Source organism: Microplitis demolitor, chromosome 8 (assembly GCF_026212275.2).
Source record: "Microplitis demolitor isolate Queensland-Clemson2020A chromosome 8, iyMicDemo2.1a, whole genome shotgun sequence".
Lineage (NCBI taxonomy): Eukaryota > Metazoa > Arthropoda > Insecta > Hymenoptera > Braconidae > Microplitis > Microplitis demolitor.
Window position 1 is genome coordinate 2,208,194 of NC_068552.1, and position 21,476 is coordinate 2,229,669.

At 27.7% G+C, this 21,476-nt stretch overlaps 1 protein-coding gene across 3 annotated transcripts in view; it reads right to left on the reverse strand.

Moving 5' to 3' along the window:
• LOC103573002 (neuroligin-4, X-linked) overlaps window positions 1-21,476 on the reverse strand; it is an 89,203-nt gene that overhangs the window by 15,685 nt on the left and 52,042 nt on the right. For all 3 annotated transcript variants that reach the window (XM_014441337.2, XM_014441335.2, XM_014441336.2), the window contains exons 3-6: window positions 18,640-18,934; window positions 14,132-14,284; window positions 12,176-12,376; window positions 360-555 (exon numbers count right to left, since the gene is read on the reverse strand). In XM_014441337.2, coding sequence (XP_014296823.1) covers window positions 360-555; window positions 12,176-12,376; window positions 14,132-14,284; window positions 18,640-18,934 — 845 coding nt within the window. The remainder of the gene's footprint in view (window positions 1-359; window positions 556-12,175; window positions 12,377-14,131; window positions 14,285-18,639; window positions 18,935-21,476) is intronic.

The following is a 21,476-nucleotide window of genomic DNA, read 5'->3' on the forward strand; positions in this document are numbered from 1 at the left end:
ATAAATAAAACATGGTAAACGTTACTAGGTAACATTGTAGTGATGTCCATTTACATAGTTCTCTCGTCAATGTAGAATGGTAATCAGTACTATGCTAGCATAGTCACCGTTACTGTGTAGAATGGGGGAGATTACTCTGCCTGGTGACTCTCGACGCTAAAAAATTCTCGTTTCTATGTAACATAGTAATGGTTACCATTCTACATAGGAATTACGACTATTTTCTTCTCTCCGTAGTCGATTTGTCATAAATCGGTGATACCAAATATTTAATAATAAGGCATTTAGTAGTCGGTAGTCAGTAATCAATAGTCAGTGTTTAGCATTTAGAATACGGTTAATTGAAACAGAGTAATTACTTGATTTCAGGCAATTCAATGTTAAGTAACACATGAAGTGGTACACCACGAAGACAATCAGCAATGTCCTCGTCGTCGTTGTTCATTGAACAGTTAAGTTGCTCACCGACCTTTCGCCTCAGGTTATTAGGATCGTGTACTGATGCCCAAGGACTTAGTGCCGAACCACTCAATAGTATTACTCTGTGCAGCAAACCTATGGTACATTAAAAAACGTTAGATGCTTGAATAAAAAAAATATGACATATATATCGATACTTAAATGCTAAAAGAATATACATAAAATTTAATGCATAAAAATAAATGGAATTGAGCTTTCATCTTTTATCTTGCCTTTTATATTGACGTATAAGTCATATTAAGTCGATGAGGAATATGACGTTAGGTTTTTTACGCCAAAGTGTTTCACTCATTTTATTTTATTTTTTTCTTTATATTCAATTTTGCTTTTAAGATAAAAGGCATCCTCACGGATTTCTTCACTTTCAAAGGTAAAAAGTTTTACCTTTGCGTTAAAAAATTCTCATCATCTTAAATATAAAGAAATTTTAAAGACCAAAGGTATAAAATATAAAACATCTTTTTTTTTTTTTTTTTTTTTGCAATTAATTTATTTTCACAATAAAATAAAATAAAATATTTTTAAACTTTAGATTAAATCAATTAAATAAAATAAATTAAAATGGATTGAATTTATTTTTATTGTTTTATTTAATTTATGAGCAAAACAACACTACGCTTTTAGATATAAATATATGTAGATAAATAACTCATATATATGTATTGAGAATAAAAGTTTACGATTTTAGTTCGCGAGGGAATAATACTCAGAGCTGTATTTCTAATTAATTTGAAAGTATATACATTATATATAGATATACGTTTATGCTTGTAAAGTTTTACGGGTTTATCCATTAAGCATAAAAAATTCCTTGGGGATCTCTTAAATATTTAAATGATAAAAGTTATCGTGAAGAAATGATTTATTTAGATGTGAAATTTAAACTCTTATTTAAAAAATGATGCGATAAGTATCATTAGAAAATTAAATAGAAAAAAAAATTAATTAGAAGACGAGAGGGTAAAATAGGCCCCATTAAATTTTTGAAAAATTAAAACTATAAATGGAAAAATTGAGCTTCAGATTTTTTTTTTAAATTTTCTTCTCATTTTTTTTTAAGACTAAAGTAAAGTAAAATTAGGTATAAACAATTTCTTAATTTATTAAGGTGTCCGCTTTTGCCTAAGATTAAATATTGTACACTTCAAGCAAGGGTGTTCTATGAACGGTTTTTTTTTGACTATTTTTTTTCACACAAAAATATTTCTACACTCTTTTAATTACACCAAAATAGGTAAAGTTGTATACTATTCTTCAGAAAATTTATTGAGGAACAATTCGAACCTAAAATTAAGTCGATTCGTCATTTTATTGGTTTAAAATAAATTATTTAAACTCAAGAAACGCGTGATGTCCATTGTTACGCATGAAACTTCGTAAACACGATAACTCTCGATAGACACAATTAATCGGCCCAACTTTTTTTTTATTATCTTTGTATTTTTTATCACAAGAACCCTATGGAAAATCACTATCTAAATCCTTTTAGTTTAATTGTAATTAATTAAAAACGTAAAACTGATTATTCACGAAAAATTTAGCCGCCATTTTTATTTTTACTGTTATTATTTTTTTCATTTTTTCTCTCCACCAACTACCGGCGGCAGCACTAGTGTACCAGTATAGGTTTAAAAAAAAAAGAGCGACATCTAAGACAAAAAGGCGGGATATTTAAAAAAAATGTTAACAAAAAAATATTAAACTGAAAATAAGAAATAAAAAAATTAAATTGATAATTTATAAGTTAAATAAAAATTCATAATAAAAAATAATAAATTAATATTATAAAATAAAAGTAATGATTAAAAATAAAATGAGCCATTGAAATGTGCATTTCCGAATTTTCGAATTTTTTTTTTTTATGACCGAGTTATATCATCGAAGCCGAAAAAAAAAAAAAAAAGAAATAAAATTATGTTTTATAGGGTTTGTTTTTCCCCCACTCCTCTTCTTAATTAAAACTTAATAAAAAAGAAAATTATAAGTTTTGATAAATAATTTCTATACTTTAATGAGAATACCTTATTATCCAATTAACGATGAATCAATAGGATGTTATCAGCATCATAATTAATAATTAAAGTTTAGTAATTTTGTAATAACAAAGAAAAAAAAATGTATATTATATATTCAATAAATATTGGACGGAAATAATGCATTTGAAAAGAATGTTATGAGAAAATGCTTAAAGTACGGCGAAATTGAAAACTTGTTCACTTATCACTTCCGACGGAAAGGCGTTGAGATCAATAATAAACACAAAACAATACAGCAGGAGTATAATAAAGAAACCGTCGACGATATCTAGCAGCAGTTTAAGTACCAAGGATAACGACGAAAGACGTTTGCTGATGAAGCTAAGGTATAAGGTAGAAGAAAATCGAGTTGCTGAAGTAACTTTGCAATTTTCCTCTGGGGATTGAAAGTAAATCAAACTTTGATAGAAGAGAAAGAGAGCGAGAGAGAAAGGAGAATGTCATCATGGACGGAATATCGTAAGCTCATTTATTGTCTGAGGATAACGATGTCGTTTTTCATTTCTTTATCATTAAAATGGACATTAGACATTGTTAAGAATAATAATTATTTCAATTTAAATCATAATTAATTACTTTTAAAATCATTACTAATTAAATTAATTACTAATTTAATTTTTGGTGTCTTCTAATTAAGACATTAATTTTACGATTTTTAATTTTTAACTTTGTTGTTATTTTTTTTTAGTAAAAAAAATATTTCTGAGCAGTTCCGTCAATTTCAAGGTATCCTCTATCTTTATTATGTAAAGAAAAAAAAACAAGTTTATAAGAAAGTTGTTGGCTACATTAATGAGAAAGTTTTAAGCATATTGATATTTTTTTTTGTTGCATGTAATTTAAAATTCAGAAGACTAAAATAGGAAAAAAGTGGAATAATTTTTAAAATTAAAAATAACAGTATTAAAATGTTGCGGAAGATCATGGAAGAGAAATAAGAATGTTAATTTGATGTTTACGATAGTAGAGATGATAAGGGAACGATACACATAGAAAATAGTATAGTAAAAATTACAGTACTATAGTAAAATTTACTGACAGATATGAAAAAATACATACTGTATTGTAATTATTACTGAACGTTTAATAAAATTTACTAGTTAGTAATAATTACATAAGATATTCAAAATTACTATGCGTAATGTATTTTTTGCTAAGACGATTGGTTTTTTGACTATTTGTACAGTAAATTTTACTATAAGTACTGTTAATAAATATTAATTTAAGAAAGTAAATTTTCCAATACAATATAGGATTTGTTTCTATACAAAGTATTAAAAATTACTATACGCAATGTATTTTTTGCTAACACGATTATATTTTTTTACTGTCTGTATAGTAAATTTTACTGTGTATAGATAAAATTAAAAGTTGGTGGGGATAGCATATACAAATATGTATTACAAGTTCTGAAACTTTTGTCCAAAGGAGACTTCGGGCCGTCAGACATAGGAAAGGACTCGCGCGCGGGAGATCAGGGTTCGAATCTCGGTTGAAACAAGTGATTTTTTAAAAAACAAAAATCGACACCAACACCAATACAGATGACATAAATAACAATAATAATCAAAATGATAGCAATAATGATAAAAAGTTAAAAGCTAATATAAATTTAATTTTATTTTTTTTTCATTCTAATATAGTAAAATTTACTAAACGGGATAGTAAAATTTACTAAATATAACTAACAATTAATATGCAACCCGGGTCGAAAAATTTGATCTGATTTTAGTCTAGTTAAATTATTTGATCTGTTTTTGAACTTTTACAAAAATTTTTAGCTGTTTTCGACCAGTTACTTTAAAAAACAATTGCGTTATGGGCAGACCAAACTAGATTAATTCTTGAACGTTGAAAAAATTTGAGTTCTGAAAATTAGCAAGGACAAAAGTAGATTAAATCATGGACTTATAAAATTTTTATTTATGGACAATGTTTATAAGAAAATATTAAGTTACAGAATTGATTATGTTTTGTTTACTATTTATTTAGTATCTTTTGTTTAAAAATGTCGGCAGCTAATGAAAGTTTGACAGCTTAATTTTTAGTTATCTTGACTGAATATTTACAGCATTGAACAAAAGTGCTAAAATGACTCTTAAAATGTCAAAAAAATTTTCTTATTCACTGGATAAAATCGAAAATATTTTGGCATTAGAAAACATCAAAATTCTTGTGACATCTTATTACGGAAGCGTATTAGCGTTTCAAATATTAAGAAAATTAAAATAAATTTATAAATCTAGATTATTATGATTATTATTTATATTTTTAAAAAAACCTGTTTTAGATCTAAAAGTGATTAAAAACAGACTAAAAATTATAGTGAATAAAGTTTGTTTTTGTCCTTAAAAACATTTGAACACAGACCAATAATTATAATAAAAAAGTCTGTTTTTAGTCTAAACCCGATTTAAAACAGACTAAATATCTTATGAAAATAAATCTGATATTAGCCTAGATAAGGAATAGTACGGGCAGAAACAGATTAAATTCCTATATAAATTAAATACGATTTATAAACTTGAATCAAAGAAAAAATATTTGAATTTATCATTTACTTTAAAACAGATTTACTTTTTTGACCCGGGAATATAGGAGATTTTCCATAACCAGTGTATGAAAAATTACTGAACGACTTGTATAATATGTTTATCTGTTTATAAATTTTCATATAAATCATAAGCGTTTCAAAATTACTATCCAAATTTAGTAATTATTTTCATAATTTTAATAAAATTTACTATATTTTTTCTCCGTGTAAAAAATAAAAAATTCATGGGTGAAAGTTAGACAAACTGAGGACGTTAAGGGAAAAATCAATTTTTCTAATTCTTGAAAAAAAGAAATATTTTTTGAATTTTTAAAAAATTTACCAAAGTAAAAATTCATATAAAAAATTTAAATAGTCAATTCTATCGTGCCTCAACACTGATTTTCTATAAAAAGTTGCGCCAAATACAGGTTATCGAAAAACATGAGTTATTTTCAATTTGGGAAGTTGTAAGAAAGTTGACGTCAACTAATTAAACAACAACTCTTTACAGTCAATTTCGCACCTAATTCCAGCAGAAGGTTTTCGTCCATTCGCAGCCAAAGTGGCTATCAGCACCCATCCAATTAAAACAACTTTTTTCTTCAGTTTCGTTTCCACAATTTTCCGTTAACATTTCCTGTCAACTTGACATCAAAAATTCATTGTCGATTTAGAACAACTTGTGGTTTAAATTGTACTCATACTGTAGTCAAAAGTTGGAATATCTTATAATTGGCAACAACTTGACGTCAAGTTGATGGAAACTTTCGATCTACAAACCAGATTATCTGAGTATGTATATATGTATATATATGTATATATTGGGGAATTCACCTTCGTTTAGACTTAACTGGCTTGCTTAGTCATGATTTAAGACGATCAAGTCAAAACTTTTTTTTTTATTTTAATTACATTCAGGACATCTGTCTTAATATACTTCAATTTTATGAAATTTCACTTATGAGACATAGCGTGACACTCGCGACATCTACCTCAATTTAATAATTACTTTCTTAAGCTTCTGTGACTTTTCGTCTGTAAGAAGAACAAAACAGCCGGAAGCAATGGTAAAAATTAATCAAAAAATTCAATCTATTCGTGATTACGTAATTAAAAAAGATTTAGTATTTCTTTGAGGCTATTATAAAGTTATATATTTATGTAATTTTGAAGAACACTTGTTGTACTTGAAAACAGTGCATTTGAAAAATTTTCATTGTATTCTTTAAAAACTCTTCTATTATGTATTATACCACAGATACTGGAATAGAGAAACGATTTTGCAAGATTTTACTCTAGTAGTAATGGCCACAGAGATTGGCGACAGGTGCTTTATATTTGGACGATGGACTTTGAAAATTTAATGTCTTCCGAGCAAATGTTCTCAAACATCAATTTTTTTTTTTTTTTTATTGTGATCAAATAACTTTTTTTTATCGTTTATTGTTTATCGATAACTTTTTGTTCAACTCGGCTCCTTGATAAAAAATTTAGCTTAGAAAAAATGTAGAGGAAGGGGGGGGGGGTAAATGGAGTAAAAAGAAATATCCAGTTTTCAAGGCTCACACTTATTTGCTAATTACTATTTATTATTACCCGTGTAAAAAAACTATATATGGTCGAACATATATTGATAAGTATATGGTGAATATGTGACCATATATGACGATAAAATTATATGTATCTAATTATATATGTTTATTCAATATAATTATGATATATGTGACGATATAACTTCAAATGTATTATTGCCATATATATTTTCATATATGTTGCAAAATATAATGTAACAATATAATAATTTTTTATATGTGAAAGTATATAGTGTAAAGTATATGATGAGATATATTATTGCTATAGATCACTATGTATAATCCTACATATATGTGATAAATGATAATATTATTCATTTTTCTAATGGATTCATCCGATTTTAAAATTAATTCAATAATCAATTTCAATTTACTGTTCATCCTATACTGTGATATATAATATATATTATATATCGAATCATATACTATTCCGAATATAATACAAGTTATATATCTGCGAATAATAAAATATATATCTTACTGGTATATTGAATGTTGTATGTTTAATGTTATATCAAAAATGTATGACATCATTATATAATATGCTATACAATATTCCATATATGACTAATATATTTAATAAGCGTAATATATTTAATATTTAATAAGCGAAAATATAATATATCGCGTGCCAAAAGGTAAAAGGGCGTATTGCTACAGGTTAGTAGGGAATTATGCTGAAAGGACGTATAAAAAAATTTTATTTTGCCATTAGCTTTGAAATTTTTCGAAACGCAAAGATCTGCAAAAAAAAAATTTGGGCATCCTTGAGCTGAAAGGGCGTATCTCAAGACATACGCCCTTTTACCTTTTGAAAAGTAGTGCCTAAAGGTAAAAGGGCGCATAAAAAAAATTCTAGTTTTAATACAAAATACTGACAAATAATTTCACAAGACAAGTTAGATGAAAAAACACTCCTCCTACACTTTTTTTTTTAATTTATTAAAAAATAAATAACTGAAAAAAAAAATAAAATGAAAATATCAAATTTTCAATTGAATAAAAAATTTTCATAACGACTATAAAAAATAAAAATTTATTGACTTTTTTTTTAATCAGTGTTTTGGATTATGGATCCGTCATGAATCAGAATATATGGAAAAAAAAAAAAAAAAAATCCAAAGTACGTGCGACAGACACGGAGGAAGAGGGTATAGGAATCGTACCTAAATGAACCGGGTATTTCTGCTTTTTTTTTTTTTCAATTTAGTATAAGAATTTTAAAATACTATTATAAACTTTAATAATTGACTGTGAAATAAAATAACATTCATACAATTTGCAGCATTTTTTTTTTTTTTTTTTTTTCATTTTTAGACTTCGGCTAAGCTTTTTAATAAATTTTTTAGAAAAAAAATTTATACGCCCTTTTACCTTTTGGTCACAAAATTTTCAAATTCCTAAAGCTAAAAGGGCGCATAATTAAAGACATACGCCCTTTTACCTTTGGGAAAACAATATGTGATTTTCAAGCGTAGAAAATGTTTACTAATCAATTGGCGATGACAAAAAAATTTATGCGCCCTTTTTACCTTTGCAAAGGTAAAAGGGCGCATACATTGGTATACACCCTTTTACTTTTTGGCATGCGATATGCTAATATACAACTTGACCTATTTCGATGTAATTAAAAGAGTGTAAAAATATTTTTGTGCGAGTAAAATAATCGACAAAAAATCCGTTTGCTCTGAAAATTTTTTACGATATAATTTGTAACTATTTTTTATCATATTTATATAAGTTGATTGTCGAGCAGTAACTTAATTTTTTTGTACTTAATTAAAAATATTTGTCATAACTTTACTGACAGTATTAATTTTTTTCGTAAGTAATAGAAAAAAATTTTAATATTCGTTTATTGCAGTTCGATTTAAATAAAATTCTTTCTGTCACTTATATTGTTAATCGGACTACTAGAGTTTACTGCTGCTGCACGGAAAAAAATAATCAGTAGCGGCTACTGACTTTTTCAGTAGCAGTTACCGATTTTTTTTCGGTAGCTGGTACCGTTTATTTCGGTAGCCATTACCGATTAAAATTGTTAGCGCCTACCAAAAAATAATTGATAGCGGCTACTAATTGCCAATCGGTAGCTACTACCGATTAATTTTCAGTAGCAGCCATCAACTTTTTCAGTAGCATTTACCGATGTTATTTCGGTGGCCGTTACCGATTAAAATTGGTAGCAGCTACCGATCAGTAATGGGTAGCATCTACCGAAAAATTATCAGTAGCGGCTACCGATTATTTTTTCCGTGTGTCGGGCTAACTAAAAAAATAATAATAATTAATATATATTAAGTTGGTATTTGAAATATATATAAAAATTTGCCTTTAAGAAAAAAAGTAGAGTATGTCTGACTATATCCGGACTATTCACTTGATTTTACTCACGACATAGTTAAACAACTGATGAGTTAGTAGAACATTTTTTTCAGTTTACAAAATAAATCTGAAAATATGATTGGGCAGAGAATATATAAAATATATAAATAAAAGGTTTAGAAATGCCATACGGAAAAAATTGTTTTCCTCAGTTCTATTGATTCAGTAAACAAAAATACTCAAGAAAAAAAAAGTTAAAAAAATGGAATTCATATTTTTGTGACTAATTTTTTTTTTTTTTTTATCGTCAGATCCTTGTTTCACAAATATAACAATAACGGATGACAAACTTCCGGTACTATTTATACACTAACACCGTCAAGCGTTTTTTTTCTCATTCGATGGTTAGTAAACGTGTAGGGTATTTTTATTTTTTTTTTTAGTACGAAAACGTGTGTACAAATAAAAAATTTAGTGAGAGAAAGGGAAGCCGGAAAGTAAATGAAAAAAAAAAAAAAAATAAATAAAATAAAATAAAATAGAGATATTATACTGTCGAATTAAATTTTTAAATTGATAACAAGTGGATTGAATGTATATATGCACTAATAAAATGTTTTATGAACAATCAATTAAAATAAATGGATGACAGGCAAGTGGAGTTCGGGCTGTGATGGACGAATTTGGATGATAAAAATGAATCAAGCTTAATGAGATTGACTTTATCGTTTAATTTTTTATTTTATGACTGATCTGTCATAAAATATATGCATGGAAATTAAAAGCCGTTTATGACATTCAATTAAATTAATGACTTGTTAAGCTAATTAAAATCAATTGCACAATAAACACTAATTAGTTTTTTATGAAATTGATGTAAAATATTTGTGGAGTTTTTAAACAAAAAAAAAATATATATAAAATTTGTGAATAGGAGAAGAGGGGGGGGGGGCAAAATTGGCCCCCAAATCATTCGAGGCACTCAAAATTTTAAATGCCCCCGCCCCTTTCCCTATTAGGGGATAGTGGGGCAAAATGGATCTCTGGGGGCAAAATGGAATGACATTTATATTACATATAAGCCCACATTTCTTAAAAGGCCCTTTTGCCCCACTTTTCCTTACACGAGAAAAAAATTATGGGTATGGTTTCCATAATTTTTTAAAATTTTTTCCTATACCAGTATAGGAATTACGATCATAAGTTATGGGAGCAGTTTCTATAATTATAGGAACGTTTCCCATCATTATATAAAATTATATATAATTATTTATATTATATAATTATGTATAATTATGGGAAACATTGTTACAATTATAGGAATATATAATTATATTATATAGATAATTATATATAATTATGGGAAACATTCATATAATAATAGGAATATATAATTATATTATATAGATAATTATATATAATTATCTATAATTATAGAAAACATTCCTATGATTATAGGAACTGCTCCCATAATTTATGGTTGTAATTCCTATACTGGTATAAGGAAGAATTTCGCAAAATTACGGGAACCATCATTAAGAACACAGACCAATAATTATAATAAAAAAGTCCGTTTTTAGTCTAAACCCGATTTAAAACAGACTAAATGTCATATGAAAATAAGTCCGATATAGGCCTGGATAAGGAATAGTATGGGCAAAATCAGATTAAATTCCTATATAAAATAAATACAATTTATAAATTTGAATTAAAGAATAAATATTTGAATTTATCATTTCTTTTAAAACATATCTAATTTTTTGACCCAGGATGTATTGGTCAACATATGAGAGGAAGCGGTTTTTTTTTTCTGCCTTTCTGAAAAGACCTCCAGTTATATATATATATATATATATATATATATATATATATATATATATATATATATATATATATATATATATATATATATCCAATATTTTTTTGAGGTTTTTGAGATCGGAGACAGTAAAAATTTTTGAGTTTAAGCAGCAGGGTCAATTGTCTCCTAGATTTTTTACCGCCAAGTAATTTTTTTTTTGACAATTATGGTACTATTATATGACCTTGTTTCCGCGCTTGAGATAATATCATTAAATATATCCACGAAATAAAGTATGTAAATTTGTTAATATTACAATAATTCTATAATACATCATAATTTCTTCTATAAGCACAATTTTAATGGTTGTAACAATATTGTTTCATTATTATGTTTCAATAATTTTAACGATATTTAAATGAAATAATTATTTTAATTGGACTAGTCAGCCATAAAATTGATATCATTCGTGAAACTGATTTCCATTTTAAAATCTATATACAATAAGTATTTTTCATATGTATATAATATCAAGTTAATTATTTTATTTTAATTAATTAAAATGATTGAAAAAATAATTTAAATATTTTAGAGGACATTGAATTTCATATTCATGCAGATTCATATTAAATTCAATTTGTATTTTATAGAATAATTAAAAAGTAATGTATACAAAACATATAGTACAGTTTTTTAAATGATAATTAATGATTATTGCCTTGCATTAAAAAGTTATATAGCTGATCATATACCGAGAATTATACTTTACATATATAAAAATATATAAAATTATATATGGGCAAATATATAAAATTTTGTCACTTAATAAATATATGTCATATATGGATTATTGTATAAAATATTATATAATAGTGTCATACATTTTTGATATAACATTTAATATACCAGTAAGATATATATTTTATTATTCGCAGATATATGACCTCTATTATATTCGGAATAGTATATGATCCGATATATAATATATATTATATTTTACTATCGATGTTTTTTTCGGGAAACATCGATTTTTTTGGTCGATTTTTTTTTAAATCGAATCATCGATGTTCGATGTAATTTAATGAACTATCGACATCGAAATAAATTTCTTTTAGAAATTTAAATAGCGCGCTACGAGCGAGCCTTAATTTCAACCAATAAGGAATTGTGTCCCATTTTTTTGCAAGTTTCAACTGTTGACTAACTTTTTGGGCTACCCTAATGTATATACATATATAAATTTTTCAACGAGTGGTATTTTCGAACCGTACTTAACCAATTTTGATAGGTTATGACAAAATTTATTGAAAAATTCACCATGAAGACAAGTACAGTAGCTAGATTTTAGAAAAATTTACCTAAGAAAATAGAATATACTTATTAGAGTGTTGATTTTAAAAAATACCTTTGGAAAATGGTGCAAGAAGAACAAGATTAACAAGAGCCGCTCCAGTGTCATGACCCATTAACGTCACACGTGTTGGATCACCTCCAAATGCTCCAATGTTCTCTCTCACCCATTGAAGACCTCTGACAATGTCCTTCAATGCTAAATTGCCGTTCAATTTACCATTTGCATCGGGTGTTACTCGGGTCCTCAGAAAACCTTAATAATAATTATTTTTTTAAATTGTTAATTGTTTCCATTCCATTTTCAAGTTTAAACTAAATACTACGAAACCAATAAAAATTATAATTATTTTAAAAAATATTTGAAAAAATTGCTTGACACTATTTAAGTAACTAAAATCCTTAAGGACGTTCCCACCGAGCAGTCGTGCTCAACTTTAAAGAAGATTTTTTCTATGTTAAGTACTATTAATATAATGAAAACAAGTTGAGGTACAGTCCACTTTTTCGCGTGTTCTCACATGCGTAGAAGCCCAAAAATATTCATACTGCGTCGATTCTCCGATCTGGCAACGTGGTTTTCTTTTCTCTGTTTATTCTAATGTGGAGACGCGGGTCGTGGAATTTAAATGTTTTGAAAAATTTTTAGAGGTTACTTTTAAAATGGTGATTGTAAATAAAAATTTATTCAAAAAAAAATTGGTGCTAAAATAACCAAAGCCTTAACAAGTATGTCTGAGACTAAAAGCAAAAAAATCAAGAAGAAATTCCCAGTGTAACGTTGCCAAGTCGCTATCTCTTATGATTCAAGCAACGACAGAAAATTCGAAAACTGTTGAGGGTAGCTAATTTTTAGCATTTTTTACAACAAAATAAATACCGCTTGTTTTTCTTATTTTTACAGAAACATATTCGTTATATCTTCAATTAATGATTTTCAGTTTTTTAAAACAATCGTAAGAAAATTTCTATTTTTATTCATGAAAATATGCATTACAACACTAATCGAGGTAGGGTTCACATTTTAAATATGCAAATTTAAATAGTCAATACAAATTTAGTACCACAAGAGCTATTTTGCTAAATTTCTACACTGATAGAAATTTTATATTGACTCAAGAAATATTTTCTTGAGCCAAGAATTTATTTCTGAAGAAAACCAGTTGTCTTGCTTCAAGAAATTCTTGTCTTGATTTAGATTTTCTTGGCTCGAAAGATTTTGTATCTTTGATGGATAACTCTCGTGTCTTGACCCGAAACTATATTATCTTCAATCGATACTATTGAATTCTTTAAGCAAGACCACTTGTCTTCAACTAAAAATGTCGTATTATTATTTTAAGAACTTTAAATTTTTGGTTCAAGTAATAATTCCTTGATGGAAGATGTTTTTAAAGTAATGAAAAAAAAAATTTTTTTTTAAATAAATTTCTACTTTAACATATCTGAAGTAAATGAATGTAGTCCGAAAAAATCACTTTAAAAATTTTTATTTTTAAAATAAGAAAAAAGTTTTTTTTCAAGCTGAGTAAATTGATATCTTGATTTAAAAATCGCGCCATTTTCGAAACTAGTCGGTAATGTCTTAAACCTACATTTTGCCTATCTTAATCCAAGAGCAAGAAATTCTTAAGCGAAATATGTCAGAATTTTGTTTCAAAACAAAAAAGGCTTCATTGAAGAATAAAATTCTCAAACGAATAATTTTTTTTCTCTATCCGAGAATTTAAATTTTGTTGTTCAGACTTATTTCTTGAATTAAAACAATTTAAAATTTTGAAACAAGAATCACATTTTGAAGAAAAAATTTTTCTTGAATCAAGATAGTTTTTCTATCAGTGTATGCATAAAGGATACTTGAAAGCATGTGTATTCAAAGTTTCAGAAAGATTGTAAGAAAAGTGATTTCAGTGGGAACGTCCTTGTTCTTGAAAATATACATTTTTTTTCTCTTAGTGTAGCGGTATTTTGAAACTTAATTTAATACGAATTAGGTGTAAATAAAGCTTACCTAAAATTCCAAGCCGATAATTGAGTGTAACGACTATAACATGACCTGCACTTGCAAGCACTGAACCGTCGTACATTTTACCCGAGCCCCATTCAAAACTTTCACCGTGAATGTAAACAATAACGGCATACGGTGCTTCCAATCCTCTTGATCCTAAACAAATATTGGATATGAATTTATTATTTTATTTAGACAAAATATAAAGGTCTTACGTAAACTATAAATCATATCAATAAATCATATTCTAAAAAAAAAAAAAAATTATGTAAATATTAAAAAAAAGACACGATGTATGTTTAATTTAAGAAAAAAAAAGGTTATGCTTGGCTTAGATTTTTTTATTCTTTAAACTTCACGTAAGTGGATGAGGTTAGAGTCTTACATAGAAGCAATTTTATACCGCTTCGGAACTTTCCTCGTTATTTATAGAGATTCTCCTGAGAGAGTTCCGGAACAAGTCAACTCGACGACCGCCTTCGGTTAATTAATCGTGGCCCTGACTTCTAGGCGCTAGAATTTGCTACTAGCTTCTTTAATATTTAATAGTTCCTTTACTGTACGTAATTATGTTTGATAACTACATTCATAATTAATAAACTTGTTTAAAAAAATATTTATAAATCTTTTTTTTTATTTACTTGAATAAGCTTGGGAACGATTAACATTTTATTTTGAATAATTCAAATATTTGTTATGAAATTTAGGATTTTAAATCGCATACCCGGGAGAAAAATTTGATCTGATTTTAGTCTAACTGGACAGTATTTGGACTATTGGTCTGTATTTGAACTAATTGATGTTTTTGATCTTTTATAAAAATTTAAAGCTGTTTTTGATCTGTTGTTTTAATAAACAACTGCTACGGGCAGACGAAACTAAATTAATTCTTGAACTTGGAAAAATTTAGTTCTGAAAATTAGCAAGGACAAAACTAGATTAAATCATGGACTTGTAATATTTTTATTTATGGACAGTATTTATAAAAAATATTCAAAGTTTCGGAATTGATTATGCTTTGTTTACTATTTATTTAGTGTTTTTTGTTTAAAAATGGCGGCAGTTAACGATAGTTTGAAAACTCTATTTTTTAGTTGTCTTGACTGAATATTTATATTATTGAATAAAAGTAATAAAATAACTCTTAAAATGCTAAGAAATTTTTCTTATTTACTGCAGTGAAAAAAATAATCCGTAGCCGCTACCGATTATTTTTCAGTAGCTGCTACCTATTAATTTTTGGTAAGTGTTACCGAAAAATAATCGGTAGCAGCTTGCGAAAATTAATTGGTAGCAGCTACTGAAAAATAAACGGTAGTTGCTACCGAAAAAAACTGGTAGCAGCTACTGAAAAATAATCGGTAGTGGCTACCAAAAATTAATTGGTAGCAGCTACTGAAAAATAACCGGTAGCGGCTAGCGAAAATTGATTGGTAGCAGCTACTGAACAATAACCGGTAGCAGCTGGTGAAAATTAATTGGTAGCAGCTACTGAAAAATAACCGGTAGCAGCTACCGAACATTGATTGGTAGCAGCTACTGAAAAATAACCGGTAGCGGTTACTGAAAATTAATTGGTAGCAGCTACTGAAAAATAATCGGTAGTGGCTACCGATGAAATCGAAAAATATTTTGGTATTAGAAACCATCAAAATTCTTGTGACATCTTAATATGAAAGCGCATTAGAATGTTTCAAATATCAAGAAAATTAAAATAAATTTATAAATCTAAATTATTATTATTATTGTTCACGTTTGTAAAAAGTCGAGTTTTTGATCTAAAAGCGATTAGAAACAGACTAAAAATTATAGTAAATATAAGTCTGTTTTTGTCCTAAAAACATATGAACACAGACTGATAATTATATCATTCATTTTGAAACAAATCTAATTTTTCGAACCAGTCGAGCTTGGAAACAATTTAAATTATATTTTAAATAATTATTTATATAAATTTCGTTGTTGCATTATTTTAAAACAGTAATTTTTCTCCGTTTTGTTGGATATAATAATTATAATTACGAGTTCTCATTACAATAATCAGGAAATTTATTGTGGCAAGTCGATGGCGGGTGATATGAATTATGAAGGATTAAAATTACTGTGATTTTAAATTTCACGCCTCCGCAAAAATTACATTGGAGTGATTTATCACTTTTTAAGTGAAATTACCATCATAAAATTTATAAATTTATTTCAACAAATAATTAGTTAACGCCACGATAAAGTTGACTCTTATTAAAGTCGATGACAACAATTACCATTAAATTCTCAGCGTGGTATTTAAAAAAAAAAAATTTTCTGGCTTTTTTTCTATTAATACATAATTAATAAAAAATTCAACAGAGGATAAAAAGACCCTGGAGTCTCTTTAACTAAAAAATCTTACTCTTCATTTTTGGACTTTTTCCCGTGAGTTTTATCATCGCACTCATTATAATTTAAAAGAGTTTCTTGTTAATAGAGTGAAAGATGAATATTTCTTAACTTTTTTTTTTGGTAGATCATAAGATAGGGTATAAAGCACTCAGCTGAATAATTCGTGTCTAAGAGCAGAATCAAGTGGAAAATTTATTATTTAATCGAGCTTTGTGAAGCTTGAGCTCACTAGCTTTATCCGGTTATAGCATTTCTCGTACCACTGAGGTGGCAACGGAGATTGTCTTTATAGCGGGAGGATGAGAACCAGACTAGCTGCTGAGACAATCTCACTTCTACAGTGAAAGACAATATTCCTTCTCTCGATTGCTGTTGAGAAATCCGGGTGAATATTTGCACTCGATTACGTTTTGATTCTTCACATATACTCAAGCTATGAATATATGTATATTAGGGTGTTTCAAAAAAAAAAAAAAAAAAAAAAAAAAAAAAAAAAATTTGACTTCCCGCTAAAAAAATTGAAAATTTTCAAAAATTCGGAAAGTTATTGGCTTCACCCCGATTTGTGAAAATCGAAATTCCAACAGATGTCGACGTTTTGAGGTTCTAGAAAGCTATTCTGACTAAATTCAAGATGATGTCCGAGTGTATGTATGTATGTACGTACGTATGTAAATATTCTGTCTTTTGAACGGATGAATTGATTTTGATCTTCGAGATGTCATTCGACGCGGCTTATTATTTAGTATAAATACTGAAAATTTGAGCTTAATCGGTAGGGTACGTTCGGAGATATTTCAAAAATAAAATTTTTTCAAAAATGTTTTTTTTGAGTGACTTTTAATTCGCTCGATGGATTGATTACAAAATCTAATCAGCTCTAAAACTTTGTAAGCCGCGTCGACTGTCGTCTCAACAATCAAAATTGATTCATTCGTTCAAGAGAAACCGTTAACGAAAGAATTTAAAAAAAAAATTTTTTTAGTATTTTGGAAATTTCTCAAAAATGACTAGATAAATCAATTTCAAAATTTGATCAGTTGTAGAACTCAATAAAACGCGTCGATTGCCACTTTGAACGTCTCAATCGGTTCATTCGTTCGAGAGATATCGTTGTAGAAAAATGGTAAAAAACGTTATTTTTCGAAAACAAGGCACACAAAAATATTTTCGAGCTCAAAAATGTATCCACAACAATTTTTCGAGCTGAAGGAGCTCGAAATGGGCGGGAAGTTTTGGGGCTGGCCCACAGGGTCAACCGACAGACCGATTTCTTTTTTTGGTTTCCAAAAATTGAAAGTATAGTCAAAAATTAAAATTTTGGTAGCAATCAAATTTTGAGAATTTCTTACTTTTCCGGTGAAACTATCAGTCTTATTGAAAAATGTCATTAGAACTTTTTGTAGATAATTTTATTCCTTACAAATTATAAAGAATAAAGTTTTTCGAAATTCCGCATTGTTCACAAGTTATTTGTATTTCAATGTCAAGCTCTTGAAATCAATCAAAAATCTATTTTTCTAAGAGCTTGACATTGAAATGCAAATAACTAGAAAATAATGCGAAATTTCGAAAAACTTTATTCATAAAAATTTGTAAAGAATAAAATTATCTACAAAAAGTTCCAATGACATTTTCCGATAAGACTGATAGTTTCGCGGGAAAAGTAAAAAAATTTCAAAATTTACTATAAATTTGACTTAAACCTTAAATGACTTTCGAACAGTGGAATTTATCAAAAAATGATAAGAGACTTTTTTTGTAAAGCGTTCAATTTCCTACAAAAATCTTTATTTTGCATAAAAATCCGTTGATTAGTTTATGAGCTAGAAAATTCTAAAAAAAAAAAAAATTTTTTTCCCATGTTATTTAAATGGAAAATAGAAAAATGGATTGAGGCGAACCTTAATATTATTATTAAGAGCCCGAATTTCTACCGAAATTTTTATTTCTAGTTATACTTTCAATTTTTAGACACCATAAAAAAAATTGTTTATTTTGAAACATCCTAATGACCACGCATGCTCATGGCTGGAAAATATTCAGACATGGTCATGCATGATCAGGTCTGATGATTTTTTTCCGGGTGTAAATGAATATTATTTACAGTAAATTATTAAATAAATTCTTACCACTGCCTGGAATATATAAATTTAGAGTCAGACAATCTTCGCTCTGATTTCCAAGATGAGACACCATTTTTCTCAGCGGTTCGTAGCGTCCCCCTGGCATCACGCTGAGAGCAATCGTGTAATTGGCAACATTTGGCGGTTTCTGAGGGCAAACTGGTCCGAATGTGTCTGCAAGTTTTACGCCAGACCACGGAATTGGCGGGGATGGAGCTCGCAGTCGTAAGTCTCCAATCGGCGGAGCAGCGTAAGGAATACCTCGAAATACTTCCACTGGATCCAATCGCCCGTTTAATTCCTTAAATGTGAAATTGATTCATCTATTTATATATATATCCAACCAATCAATTTGCATATATAATCAAATGGTCGCATTTAGTGAGTTTAGAGCTTACGGTAAATAATTTTTTTTTCGCAATCTTGAGATTGGAGATTAATAGCAAATAAACTCTTTTTAAATAAAAAAATTTATCGTTGAGATGCTAAAGTACTAAATAAATTAATGGAGAAAATAAATTTAAAAAAAACTTGGTCTCAAGCTTCAGTTATTGAACTTCTTCGAGTTACGGGTTTATCTCAGTGTATAAAATTAATTAATAAGATTCCGGGTATATAACATCCGCTCTGTATGATGAAATTGTAATTAATTCTATTTCTGGAAAAAAAAATGGCTTCCTACTTTGACAATAGTCTAGTAATAAAGCACCCACCGGAATATTGAAAAATCAGTCATTCAATTCCATCTGAGAATTTTTTGTCTGTAATTCAATTTTGGCTTCTACTCATTTTTTCACTTAAGGAGATTCGACGGATACTAGTGAGTCAAAGTAGTGTTTGAATTTTTTTGTTTGCTAAATTCTCCTAATAGTTATAAAAATTTATTATTTTAATTTATAATAACATAACGAATTCATAAATTAATATTTATCACTTATTTAATTAAAGGAAGTAATGAAATTACTTGGTTATTTTTGACTCATATGATTTAATAAAAAGATTTGGCAACAGCGCGTTCTAACTTCTTACACATCGATATTCAAATTAACGCGGGAAAAATTTATTTCTAATCTCGTCTATCTTATTAATGTATTTCTATCTTTGTTTTTTCTCTCAGCTGCTTCTGCGACGTTGCAAAGCCCGCAATAATATGTATCTCTGTCGATGAACGAGATTAAATAATAAAATTTAACTTGAATTATTTAAATAATTACAACGGTAACACTATATTGTTAAAATCTTATCATATTCCAAAAATATTCAAGTTTATGGCTTATGGTTTTTTATTTCTCAAATTTGGGAGGTTAATAATGAAAATAATCGAACAAGTCATGACGGGAGCTTGTCCGCCATAAGGACCTGTGTATAAGAACTTTAAAAACGTCATTTTTAAATCTTTTTTTCTAAAATACTAGACGGTGGATCATATTAAAATTTTGAGAATACATAGATAAAGTACTTATTTACATGTATACTAAGCTTCAAATCTTAAAGTTGGAAAATCCTTTTTACATTAGATTCGGTCGAACTTCCTTAAGATTTTAAAGCTTTTGCCATTGTAATAAAATTTGTTATTATTTAATTTAGCTTGAAAGCAATCATTTGGGTGTCAATAAATTTCATGAGAATATTATTATACAAAAAAAAAGTTTTGGAAAATCCAAAAGTGCACGCCTCGAACGTCCATGTTCCAATAAAATATTTTTTTTTTGAGGTAATCCTAGCAGATCCTACGGTATATTACGGTAATTTACGTTGTTCAGAAAAATTACCGTACATTGCAGTAAAATACTGCATTTTCACCTGACTTGCTGCAACATGTCGTAAATTACCTCATTTTTACTGTAAATTACGGCAATTAATAGATTAAAAAATAATTAAATTTCAAAATTCAAAAATTGTGAATATTTTCCAGTTGGTTATTGAAATACCTGAGGTAATTTAACTCGAGTTCTTTTAATGTAAATTGATAAGAAAAAAAATCAAATTCATACTTTTTACAAAAATTTTCGAAAACAATAAAAAAATATCCAAAATAATGCTCAATTATATTTACGTGATTTTGGAATTTTTAAAAAACATTTAGAGGAATGGGGGCAAAATAGGCCCCCAAAATTTAAGGGTCCCATTTCGCCCCAAATCATTCGAGAGACTCAAAATTTTAATCCCCCCCCCTTCTTCCCTATTAAAGGGGATTGGGGCAAAATGAGCTGACATTTATATAACATATAAGTCTTCATTTCTCAGGAGCCTCCCCCCTCCCCAAAATCTTAAGTATCTTAATTTACTTGAAAATAAATGTGACAATAATAAATTACAATTTCAAAGAATTTTCGGTAAAAACTCTAGTCCTCCCTTAATGTAAAATTTGAATTTAAATAATAAATGGACTAATGAACATTAAATCTAAATCTGATCAAAGTAAAAGTAAATGAATTTTTAAATTTAACTTTGGCATAACCATAAATTTATTTCCGTTATTAGAATGAATAAATTATCCGACAAATTGAATTTTAAAATTTTTATATTTTCAATTAAATGAAACAATGCGGCTTTTGAATTTTTTATATTCATTTTCATATAAATCTGCAATCTCTTATAAATTTATTTTTACAATTTTCCTTCACTCAGAGTACACTTGCCACAGTGAAATATAAAAATTATAGTCACGTTTACGGTTGTCTGATTTTTGAATAAATTCACAACGCCTTCGGCGTCCCTGGAGATTGCTGCGAACGAATTATTATTACCTATTTTACAGTCAACGCACGTTTGGTCACTGTGCACAAAGTACACAAAACAATTTTCATTCATAAATTTATATTTATTTTTTGTTTTTGTTA